The 13,021-nt window shown below is 43.8% G+C and overlaps 1 protein-coding gene across 1 annotated transcript; it reads right to left on the bottom strand.

Moving 5' to 3' along the window:
- Window positions 1-253: 253 nt before the first annotated feature.
- Window positions 254-10,596, bottom strand: abcb9 (ATP-binding cassette, sub-family B (MDR/TAP), member 9). Its single transcript, XM_018762396.2, has 11 exons — window positions 9,226-10,596; window positions 8,349-8,463; window positions 7,937-8,067; window positions 7,189-7,394; window positions 6,674-6,871; window positions 6,304-6,432; window positions 5,277-5,465; window positions 3,078-3,251; window positions 2,399-2,558; window positions 1,814-1,950; window positions 254-729 (listed from the first exon to the last, which is right to left on the bottom strand). The coding sequence occupies exons 1-11, from the start codon at window positions 9,881-9,883 to the stop codon at window positions 421-423; spliced, it is 2,406 nt and encodes an 801-aa protein (XP_018617912.1). The 5' UTR covers window positions 9,884-10,596; the 3' UTR covers window positions 254-420.
- Between the last annotated feature and the right edge of the window lie 2,425 nt (window positions 10,597-13,021).

Below are 13,021 nucleotides of genomic sequence, written 5' to 3'. Positions count from 1 at the left end.
CATGATGTCAGTTTTGTAGTAGACTTGTAAAGAATGCACTGGTAGGAACAACCTTTATAGAAATTTTATATTTATTATCTGCTTGAAATCACACCTTTACATTTATTCACCTACTGTAGTTGATACCTTTCTCCAAAGGAACTTACAGTGTTAATTTACCTACAGTTACTTACCCATTTATACAGCGGGGTAATTTTACTGGAGTAATTTAGGGTAAGTACCTTGCTCAAGGGTACTACAGCTGGAGGGGGGATTTAAACCTGCACCCTTGGGGTCCAAAGGCAGCAGCTCAAACCACTATGCTAACAGCTGTCCCACCTCTTTTCACCTAATTTTTTAAAATAACATGAAGAATGGTATTTATTGTACCATGTACCACTCTATCAGTAGCATGAGCTAGCCCCAACGTTGCCCTAGGTCTTAGTAACGTAGATTGCTCTCTGACCCACTGCTGTCCCTCCGAACTCTCTGCTCGCTCTGTTCTTGCTGCCATCCTGTGGTGTTGGGTGGGTTTAGCACCTCAGCTCCGGTCTCAATGCCCAACAGCTGCCTCTGCACCAGCTTGCAGTAGAGACCCCCTTTTACCATGAGCTCCTTGTGCGTCCCCTGCTCTACCACATGACCCTGGTCCAACACAATGATGTTCTTTGCCTTCTCCACGGTGCTTAGACGATGTGCAATCACCAGCACTGTGCGGTTCTTCATGACATCATTCAGGGCCAGCTGAACCTTGGGAGCAGAGCAGATCCCCATAGTTAAATATATCCACAAGAGATATGATGAGAAATGGAGGTGGTCTTCATTTTAAAATTTTGATCATAGCCTATACTGCAATGTCTACACCTCAAAGTACAAAAAACAAACCTGCTTCAGAGGGACAAACACAAAAGTGTTTGCTGGGAGCTACCCATTTTTTCCATTATACAGCCTAGCCTTCATCATGTGACAAAACACACTCAAGAAGAATGTTGCTTCCCAACCACAAGCACAGCCATGCTGCCACCTGACAAAGCAAAGCAGCACGCAAAAAGGAAAAGAGGACCCCAGTTATCTTACAGATTCAAGGAATGCAAATTAATTAATGTTCCCTTGGTCTCCAAAACCATAGAAGGCACAGCAAGAACTTGTACCCAGGCTATCAGTCAGAGTCAGACGAACTCTAATTTCGCTGATGTGGTGCTAAGGTGGGCTAGATATAAATATTTCACATTTAAATTCTAACCATTGAGTGATTAACACCATTAATCCTCTTCACTTCTCTTTAAGGGTGGTGCATTGCATAAGCTGGAATACCTCTGAAAGTAGCACAAATTCATCTCCTGGGTTCCTACACTAATTTGCATTCTTTGGCCTATGGATTACTTTGCATACTCTGCCATGACAAAAAATCTGCAAAGACCTCATGAGAGGCAACTGAACTCCTTTAAAGCAAAAATACTGAGAGAACTAATCGCATAACCAAGCCACTCCAAAAGTGCCTCTGCAATGCCACCATGCAAATAATGCTTTAATAGTCACCTCATATAAAGGAATGTTATTAAAAAAAATACTGCTGCGTGGTTCACTTCTGCAGCTCCTTGCAAAAATTTTGAACAACCTCTGTGACATTAACAGGAGTAGCTTTTGAACTTGAAAAAAAAAACACAAGTAAGGTCAGATGAAATTACATATCTGGTTCGCCTCACTTTAGAAACTCCTTCTGAAGCATCACAGGATTGTAGTCCTTATGGATGACAAGTGCTAACTGCTGTTCAGTACAGTAGACACAGGAGAGTGTTCAATGCCACAGACAGACCCCCATTCCCCCACTTACAACGTGCTCACTCTCAGCATCCAGGGCACTGGTGGCCTCATCCAGGATGAGCACATGAGGGTTTCGTATGAGGGCACGGGCGATAGCAACCCTCTGCTTCTGTCCCCCCGACAGCTGGGCCCCTTTCTCGCCAACCCCTGTCTCAGAAACAATGACAGGGAAACAGAGGACCCAAAAAAGAGAAAAGATTTGATGAAAGAAACCCAAAGAGATGCATCAAAATTCATCAAATCAACACAGCCACAATGACTAGTTTCACAAATCACTGCAGGTCCTTGCACGTACAATGTATTCATGAACTGTAAATGTAATTTAAAGTACTGAAAAACAAGGGGGTAATCGAATTTGACCTTTAATCTACTTAACCTGTTTCTGGTTTAATCTGTGAAATGTCATTTAGTATGTGTACAAAATATACATATACTTGTTTTTAGATAAACTTTTGGTTTTGTTGCCATAGTTCATTTTCCTTACAATATTCCTGCAAAACAGTAACATAATGTGCTGTGGTGTATTAATGTTTGCTCCTGGTGAGGGTTCTAGTCTTATGGCCTGTAATGGTCCAAGTGCTCGTGGTCAGGTCACCTGTATCGTAGCCTTTAGAGAGGCTGCAGACAAAGTCATGGACATTCGCCTTTTTGGAAGCTTGTACAACCGCCTCCATAGGGCAGTCAGTCAACCCATAGGATATGTTCTTGTGGACGGAACGAGCAAACAGGACAGGCTCCTGCCCAACCAGAGCTACCTGCAAATATCGAGACATATGAATCTTCCAGAATATTCATTAATAGCAATCCAAAAATCTCTGTGAAACTGACACAGCTGCCTTTTCATAGTATATCAAATAGGCTCTGAGAAGAGCTTCTCTGCAAAAAAATACCATTACTGTTTTACTGGTTTTATCCCGATTGTTTTATAATTAAGTTTTTCACAGTATTTTATTAAATTAATTTGTTTATCCCTAGATAGAACAGTAGATTTGGAATGTTTTAATTTTAAATTTAACTGAATAGTCTAAAACGACTGTTTTACTAAAATGTTCTACAGCTTAGCACTTTATATTGACCTAGATATGCAGTTATGTATCTGTATGCATTTACCCATTTACACCTCAGGCTTCTACATGACTTTAACCATATTGCTTCTAATGAACACTGAACAGATCAGTTAGTCGAGGTTCTAAACCAGTGATGTCTCACTAACAGATTATACTAATAGCAACAAGCTATTAGGGGTTTTTCAGGCTCTCCTGTGGTGTCCTGACCTGGGAGTGAAAGTAGCTGTGCTGATAGGTATGCACAGGCTGCCCATCCAGGAGCACCTGACCCTCCTGGGGGCTGTAGAAGTTCTCAAGGAGACACACACAAGAACTCTTTCCACTTCCTGACGGGCCCACAAGCGCCGTCACCTCACCAGGTCGAACCATAAAGGAAATATCCTGAAACAACCAACAAAACACAATATTATCCTGATTATCTAAACCACTTCATAACCATTCTAGTGAAATATGCTCCATGCACAACTCAGAATAAGTGGTTCACAATAGTGTAAAATATGATACAACAAATTCTGAAAGACAAAAAAAAAAAAAAAAAAAAAATCAGTATTTAAAAACCTAAAATAAAAGAATAACTGAGTCCATCCATTATTTATGGTGGTGTCACAGTGGTCCAAAGCTTATCTCAGAAGCATAGGAGATGAGGCAGGGTGCATCCTGGATGAACACCAGTCTCCTACTCCCATACAGGCTCATTCACTCACACAATGTGGGTGTGATATACTTCCTGCACTTCTGTGTCAGAATCAGAATAAAACAACAAACTGAAAAGAGAAAATAAAACTAAGGTAAGTTATGAGAAAAAGTAGACAGGAAAAAATAATGAAAGTTTGTTATGGATAAGCAATTTTCAAGATGTGGGTCTTAAGTCTGAATTTAAAGGAATCCAGCGCATATCTGATATTTTGGCTTCGGTTTTTTTGACAGATTTTCTTTGTGATTAAAAGATAAAGCAGGAATTTTGAATTTTTGATAAAAATGAGTCCCCATTTTCTACCTTGGTAACATATTATCTCTCCCCATTTAAATTACAGGCAGTCCCCAAATTACAAACGAGTTCCGTTCCTAAATCTGCCTTTAAGTCAGATTTGTACGTAAGTCGGAACAGTTAGGTACAGTGGGTATCCAACGTCAGTTTGTCAAATGTTTGTCTTAGTATATCGTATATCGTGTACCCTTCTATGCATAAAAAACATTAACACACACTTCTGGATACACTAAAACATCTAACAATACAGGAATAATAATAAATGTAACTACAGTATTTATTATAAAGAAAGACATAGAAAGCAATGACAATAATAAATGTTACTACTGTCATGATGAACAGAGGACAGGGAGGCTAGACCCAAGTGTAGGATCATTTATTCAGAATCAAAATGACTAGACGTGTTCTCGTGGTCGAGGACGGGCGAATGGCCGATCGATCGGTAAACTGAACAAAGGCAAGGATCCAAAGCCATGGTTGAGGGACAAGGCGGGCGGTCGTCATCAAAGAGATGTGGAACTCAGGACTGGGGAACAATGAGGGACAGGACTGGGAAGAGCAAAGCAAGGTAGGTTTGAGAAAGCACGGGGGACGGTTGTGTCGAGTGAGATTCCGCAACTGGGAAGAGGTTGAGAAGGGTTTTTTTATAGCAGAATGCACTCTCAGAGAGGGAGTGTTTGTGTGCGCGCTTGTGCAAAACATTAAAGAAACTTTAATGTTTGCTTTTCCAGTGTTCGTTGGTGTTTCACCTTTCACTTTATATTTCCACTTTAGTTTCAGTTGTGATCATTTCCCTTTTCTTGGATGCATCACTATCACTTGCATCGCATTTACGCAACTTTGGTGCCATGGTCAGGAGGGTAAAAGCAAAAAAAATTAAAGCCAAATACAGTAACACACAAGCCTCTGTTAACAGCAGTGTGGTCCAACTGAAAAGAAGAGAGTCTTTGTCCTACCTCAGGCCCAGGCGCCGACAAACCGCTGTAGACGTGCAGTATTTTGCTGCGCGTTGCAAAGTAGCGCCTGTTTGTTATTATGAACCATTGTATGTACAATAACTCAAATTTTTAATAGGCTTAAATTATGACGTTTTCTTAATGTTATTTAATGGTGATCAAAACAAAAAAAAAAAAAAACCAACAACAACAACTTCTGGTCAGTAAGGGAGTGGTTCGTCACTACAGGTTGTACATAAGTCGGATGTTCGTAACCTGGGGACTACCTGTAATGGTAATGGAGAAGTCTTTTTATGGGACTTCTCTTAACCAACAGATAGTTAGGAACTAACTACACTTGTTCATGTGAGGGAAGCCTGTGTTGACAAAGGAGGCAGTAATATTGACTACCAGCCATAACAAAAGAACTCCTTGACCCTGTTACTATTATACTGTCAGCTCAGTCTAGGTTCTATTTAATACCTTTAGTATAGGCTTTTCTGGGTGTGTGGGGTAAGCAAATGTCACATTTTTGAACTCCACCAGGCCCTTGCAGGTGTCGGGGGCCTCGTTTCCATTCTCTGAGTGAATGGGCTTCCGGTCGATGTACTCAAACACCTTCTCTGCTGCCCCAACGCCCTGCATGAGTCCAGTGTACACTGAGGCGATGCTCTGAAACACATTTAAGACAGAAAGAAAGTGTTATGCAGCTACTTATTTGATGTACATTGGTTCATATGGGTGGGGGGTGCGGTGGCACAGTGGCGCAGTAGGTTGGACCGGGTCCTGCTCTCCGGTGGGTCTGGGGTTCGAGTCCTGCTTGGGGTACCTTGGGATGGACTGGTGTCCCGTCCTGGGTGTGTCCCCTCCCCCTCCGGCCTTACGCCCTGAGTTGCCGGGTTAGGCTCCGCGACGCCGTATGGGACAAGCGGTTCAGAAAATGTGTGTGTGGTTCATATGGGGGAAAGTCACTACTTTAGAATCACGCATCTGCATCTAAGTCTCTCTTTCTGCTAATGTAATGAACACACTGTATTTTCCTTGAGATGTATGTCACTTTGGAGAAAAGTGTCTGCTATTTAGGAGGGGGGCGCAGTGAGTTGGACCACAGTCCTGCTCTCCAGTGGGTCTGGGGTTCGAGTCCCGCTTGGGGTGCCTTGCGATGGACTGGCGTCCCGTCCTGGGTGTGTCCCCTCCCCCTCCGGCCTTACGCCCTGCGTTACTGGGTAGGCTCCGGTTCCCTGCGACCCCGTATGGGACAAGCAGTTCCGAAAGTGTGTGTGTGTGTGTGTGTGTGTGTGTGTGTGTGTGTGTGTGTGTGTGTGTGTCTGCTATTTACTTATTTTAAGTGCTCTTTCTGCTGCTGTTGTTCTGAGGGGTGTCACACGAAATTTCATTGTATTGCATACAATGACAAAGTATCTTTTCTAAATGGAGAAATGTACAGTGACAAATGGTGACAGTGATGCAAGTAGTCCATTTAACACTAGTACGAACAAATGGGACCTGCCTCCAAACATTCGCCCAGCTCCAGCTCGTAGATGATGAAGGAGATGAGGGTGCCTCCACTCATCTGTCCTGTGACCACCAGATGGCCCCCGTAGAAAAGGATGATCACCTGCAGCGCAAGTTCCGAAATCTGGGGCAAGAGGAGAAATAACAGCAAAAAAATCTGCATGGACCAGTGATATAATGAATACTGGACACACTTACAATGACAGTTTTACAGCATCACCACATGACTGCTATGCTCTGATTTCAGTGAAATTAAGTGAGCACATATTACTATGACTGACATGCACAAATGCACATGGGATCCCCATTTTTAATACCAGATTCCCCTTTAGTTGTCCTAACTAGTGACTGAGCGGGGTTCGTACACAGCTGGACCACATGAAGCAGGAATAGGCCATCGCTTGTTTTTTATTGAGCTCAAACATCTCCTGCAGCCTCCCGTAGTATGCGTCAGCTTCCTGGTCCTCATTCGCAAAGCTGCGAACGGTTTTCATGGCTGATATGGTCTCCTCCGCCACCTTGTTGGCCTGAGCCAGGGAGTCCTGCACTGCTTTGGTGAGCTTCTGTAAGGTCAAACAGAATGCAGTCAGTGAAATCACGTAAACCCAGTGACAGTCACATCTCAGTAAGAAACCAGCCAGGCTTTTGTCCTGGGTTTGCTGATAAAGATGCTCTTTTTTTTTTTTGCAGAATGCCACATAAGACCTTCAAACGGGTTTTCAGATTCATAACTGGGGAAACACACATTCTAATTCCTTTTTACAAACACGGCTGCCTTCTTGGTGTCAGTTAAGAAAATGCAATAGTCTAAATATTTGCTTTGACACAATACGCATAGTTATGTCAGAATGAGAGACAGAAGGCTGGTGCCAGTGCTTGCCTTGTAGTACTCCCCATAAAGCTTGGAGATGATAGCGATGAAAGGGAATCCCATGATAGTGACGAGCGACAGCTTCCAGGACATCCCAAACATGAAGAAGCAGAAGCCAAGGGCTTTGACGAGGCTTCGCAGGAACAGGTTGACGTTCTCCGAGATCAGGTCACTTACTTGCGTGGTATCGGATGTTAGCCGTGAGGTGATGTCACCTAGAAACCGATTCATGGATGGGAGAAACCACCGATACGGAGCACCGAGGAGAAATGTCAGTAAACTGTTCACCTTTTTACTAGGGCAAATCTACAGGACAACTTCACTGGCTACAAAATCTATACCTTCAGCATTGCCACAGTGATTTTCTGATTAATATTTATAATAAACACACACACACACACACACACACACACACACACACACACACAAAATGTCTACAATCGCTTGTCCCAAGCAGGGTGGGGACATACCCAGGACAGGACACCAGTCCGCCACAAGGCGGACCAAGCAGGAGTCAAACCCCAGACCCACCACGGAACAGGCCCTGGCCAAACCCACTGCACCACCGCGTCCACATAATAAATATAATACATTTTTAATATTAAATATTTAACATTCAACCTGACACTAAACGACACCTATGCGAAATAAAACACTGGGCTATTTTTTAATCTACATTTAAGCTTTATCGGCGGTACTTATTATGAGCTGTCTTGAACTGATTGTCGGAGAATACATTTAGGCAACTTGAAAGCACCTGTATGGTTTGCATCGAAGAAGCCGATCTCCTGACGCATCAGTGATCTGAAGAGGAGATTTCGCAGGCGGACGTTTAACCTGGCGAAGGTGAGCGAGAAGACACCTCCTCGCACTCCTATGGCGACTGAGCTAGAAATACAAGCAAGCCAATTACATGTGACTCATGAACACACATCACACTTGTCTGCTGAAGTGAACCCTTTTGCAGGATATAGCAAACTGACTATAATGATATCGAAGTACACCCATATCTATTGGCTAACATAAAAAATTAAACTGGACATAATAAAGGCTGGAAGACAAGAAGAGCTAAACAGGACAATAGGTGCCTACATATCTTGAGCAAGACCTCTTGTGCAGTGAAACACACAATGGAAGAGATTAATATTAAAGAGAAGAGTTGGAATTACCTGACAAGGGCCAACACTGTAAGGGTAATCAAAGGCTTGTTAAAGTACTGCATACTTTTGTGGATCACAATGCCATCTATTGCCAGGCCGGTGTAGTATGGGATAAACGCCTCACCTGTAAGCATAAAGAAAAGGCATTACACTACGGCATTTATTACTCGCGATTTCTCCTCTCCACTCGACTGTGAAAGGACGAGTGCATGTGTGCGTGCACTTTTTGGGTGCGATCACGCTGTTTTGAGTACACTCATCGGGAAACTCGCGCAATGCTTTTTAACACCCAGCCCACTTCTCATTAACGTGTTACAATACACATGCAGAATTGCGCCAGTTAAAGCAACACTGCAGTGGTGTAACTAACAGGATCCAGATGATACAATGATGCGTGAACCCACTGAAATTGCAAGACGGGGTACGTTTCCTTCCACACAAAGTGAGACCGTTTCATAACTTCCATCATTATATATGATAGAATATATTCTTGAGAGCAGAAACCTGTGAAATGCAGAGATACTTTTAGCTAAAATCACATTATTTTTCTGAAGCACCTGACCTAGAGATTTAAACTAGCGCCTGTTCTTTAGAAAAGCCTGCTGAATGCAGCACTTGGCAGAAATGGTGTTGTCAATAATTGTTTGTGCTTAATTAATGTCGATTATCAGCCATGATGACTGGAGTGTAACAGACATCTCGAAGAAGGCGATATTGACCTCTTGCTGAGGGATGAATGAAACGCGGGTTTGAAAACTGCTTTGAAAAAAAGGAAAGTGGGCCTATGCACAACACTCTTTCCACCCTGTAGACAGCCCTGGCAAAGTGTCAGTCATCCTTCAGTGGAAGCTTATGCAGGATAGTTGAGGAGCCAGGTAGCACTCACACACAGCAGAAAGAAGAAGGAATAAGAAGGCCACAGACAGCAGACCGCCATCTTTCTTGCAGTATGACAGCAGACGGCCCACAGTCGCTCTGGAGGCTGACTCTGCATTCTTGCCCTTCCTGCTGGTCGCCTTTTTGTTATTGTTACCGTTACTCTTCTCCTCTTCATCTTGGGTGTTTTCGGAAGCATGATTAACCAGACTCTCGGTTTCCTCACTGGGCTCACTTGCAGCCAGAGTGCTGGATGCCAGGAGACTCCACGCGCACATCGTTACCACGGCTGAGGTGCAAGTCCAAGAAAACAGGCTCAGGAACCAGGGGTCGTACATCTGAGTGCCCTGTTCCGAGAACAGCAGCAGCTTGACCAAGGCGTAGGCCATGATCACCAGGCACAGAAGCGAGTTCAGCGTTCCCAGGTCCGAGACCCTCCGTGGCCCATCCTCCCTGTTCTTCAGCACCCCGATGCAGGCTCCCAGCAGCAGGGACGCTCTGATCAGCAGGATGCCCCACAGGTCCAAGGCAGAATGCAAAATGTCAAAACGCCATAAATCCTGGGCGAACACATACAGCTGGGATCCACGAGTGTAAAGAACGGTGGAAACCACAATGTCGGTGAGAACGAAGAGCAAGTTACAGCTCAGAGCTGCCGCAAACCTCATGCCGCCGAAGTCCGCGTACGGTTACACCACCTGTGGCCAAGATGCCCTATGCAGTCGGCGCCCTTTAAAGGTCCTTGAGACACAACTACCGTGCGTCCCGTACCCCGTCTACGGCAACGTTTACAGCGGACGCTTACAGGAGGAATGAGTCGCTCCTTTTCAACATTCATTCAACGACTTCATACACCATTACAAGTATTAAGCCATTTCCTTAATTCATAACTTGACACATTAGCAAGATAGTGACCTTTGCTCCTGTATCTTACTTCACTAATTAAATACCCTCCTCAATACCCTTATGTTCCACTTCGGCTTGGAATTAATAGAATTAAAATATCACTTGACGTCATTCAAATAAATGCGAGAAGGTCTAGGACAAAATTAACTGAGTTAAAGAGGAGGTATTAATGAAAACGAAGGTAACTCTGGTGCACAAACGCACGACTCCCAAAACGACGCGGCCCCGCCGACAAGCCCTGTATTTCGAGTACATGACGAGCGAGCGCGCGAAGTCCAGGCGCACGGCCGCCTTTCTACGTTTTCGCTGCGTGCGCGCGCTGCCTCTCCTCGCGCGGCGTCCAGCGCTGCTCCCAGTAAGCCGGCGCTCGGTGCGTCACGTCGCGGCCTGCGCCGTAGGGCGGCCTGTGCTTTTAAACGTGACTCGGAAGCTCCTCCTTCGGAACGCCGGCCGGACACCCGGCACGCGCGGCGCGCACCCGACAGCCGTTTGACGCAATACGGGCGAAGGTTACGAAACGAACCGGCGTTAATATGATGAAAAAAACCGTCCGCAGTTTGTGTTCACTTTTCTTTCTTCCGTGTGGACGTTATGGTGGTTTACATCGCTTACATATGAGGAGTACATTCGCAGCCAGTGTCTTTCCTGGGCTTTATTATTTCTGCCATGGCATTTTTATTTACATCGTGCATCATTGAATATTTAAGAGGCGTTTAACAGAGTTATTATGTTAATATTAAAAAATACACAATATGTAAATTAAAATATATTCGAAGTATGTTGTCCTAGTCCTGGTCAATTCATTCGGTGTGTGTGAACAATCCAAAAAATGATTAAAAAAAGCACCCAAGGGACTGACAGACAAATATTGGGGGACCAAAAATTCTAAGCAGTGCTACTCAATGGATTAATATTGTAAGGGTGCTGAGGATGGCTGGTGTCGATTAATGTGAACAGTTGGTGTTAGTGTCTCTTCCTGTACATAGTCCTGTGCTCCTTCCTGATTGGCTGTGTCACTTTACTGATGCTCAGTCTGCCAGTGGAGGATTCTGGGGGGGGGGGTGTTCAAGGGGTCACCCTCTAACCATTGTGTGGAGTAGGGGGGGCTCAGAGTGACCTGGGGGAACTCAACGGTTCAGGTGATCATCTCGGACTGTCTGTGATGTCAAAATTGTTATTAAACAGATGCATGAAGACTTTTTACCTGTTGAGTTAAATAGTGTGTGATACAAGATGCTTTTAGTGTTCTGGTGATCCATTCTGATTTGTAGTGTGCATTCAATTAAAAGCACTTTTCCAGGACCCTGTCTCCTGAACCTGTCTGCAGTAGCCCCATGGGGATGCTTCAATATACAAACACTGAGGGGACCAAAAATTATTAGCAAACGCACCCAGTGGAGCAATACACAAATATTGAAGGGGACACATGTTGGTTAAAGCTGGTTAGAACATGAGAAATGCGAAGTTCAGGATGACTTGGCTGACTTCAGATTGCACCACTGCATCGCAATATGAACCATTAACCACCCTTTCTGTTAAAGCGATTTGATGTAGTTCTTGTGAAATCAAAGCCTCACGTTTGCTTGCAGACTCTTCTGTGCTATGTATTTTTTTGCAGTGAATTCAGTGGTACCTATCAACACTGATAATCTTTTCTGGGTAAGTTACAGAAAATATCTGTTGAAGTTAAATGGACAGCGGTTACTCAGGGTTAGAATTTATTGTGACAATCCTGTGCTAAGAAACCACACAACCAAAAAAATGAGCTGCTGATGGTGAGTTTGATGCACAAGTTCATATCCATCAGTATGCCCCAGTCCCAACAGGGCAGAAGAAGCACTCTGCAACCCTTCTTCATCATCACAAAACTTAATGGGGGGAAAAAAAAAAAAACATTTGCAATTCTTTGGGTAACGTGTTCCTGGAACTTAAATTATAAATACTGTTACAGTATCCAACACAAACCAAGTCTCAATGAGATATTAAAATCACTATCAAAATTCTAATATAAAGACCCTGTATTAAAGGTGTACCTCCTTAAAAAGAAATGATAAAAATAATATTACTCACAAAGGTCATTTTCTGTACATAAATAGACAATTGACATTTATCTGTAAATAAAAATGTTTACAGATTTAAAATTATCTTGTGACACAGTACCAGTGGTTGGAAGAGGTTGGGAGTGGGAAATGTTACAAGACTGCACTATACATTTCTTACAGGTAACACAAGGTTTTGTTGACTCCCAGCCTCATTTTCAAATAAAATGGATAATGAGATCTGAAACTGTCATTGCATATAGTCCTGTGACAACCTCTTGGTAAAGCAAAACCCAGAGACAAACTACCTGGAGACAACTTTCTGCTTTATGGTTTTCCCCGTTTCAGTGGCCAGCGCTAAAATCTGGGTGACAAAGTCCTGCTTCCGCATAGACTGCGACTGTTGTGCACTCAGGAGCATTTCTGTGTGAGCAGACTCTAGATCTGGAGCTTTACACCAGTCTCAGAGCTAGTAGGCACATCAAAGTCACACACAAACACAATGTGCTGGTGCACTTTGTGACTCCATTTTTAAACTCTTCTGTGTTTACTGGGCATCACGGGACACCAGAAACAGGCAAGGGGTACTCCAAGTCACTTTTCTTGTCATCGGAACCGCTCTGCTCTGAGTCCAAGACTGCTTCCACAGGGAAAGGGAGCAGGAGGCTCTCTTTCAGCTTCTTCAGTGGCGGTGACTCTCTGGTGCCAAACAAAGGGTCCTCCACCTTAAATGTTATTGAGGGGATGTTGCGCACTCTCCGCTTAGCGTTCTTTTTCTCCTGTTTATAAGCCGCATTCATGTTTGCTATAACCTGCAAGGAAACAGAATGTTTCAAAGTGCAGTTATAGTCCAATATATAA

The sequence above is a fragment of the Scleropages formosus genome, chromosome 12 (assembly GCF_900964775.1).
Source record: "Scleropages formosus chromosome 12, fSclFor1.1, whole genome shotgun sequence".
NCBI classification, from domain to species: Eukaryota; Metazoa; Chordata; class Actinopteri; order Osteoglossiformes; family Osteoglossidae; genus Scleropages; species Scleropages formosus.
Note: the sequence above shows the minus strand (reverse complement) of the source record. Positions and strands in the feature narration are given on the sequence as shown.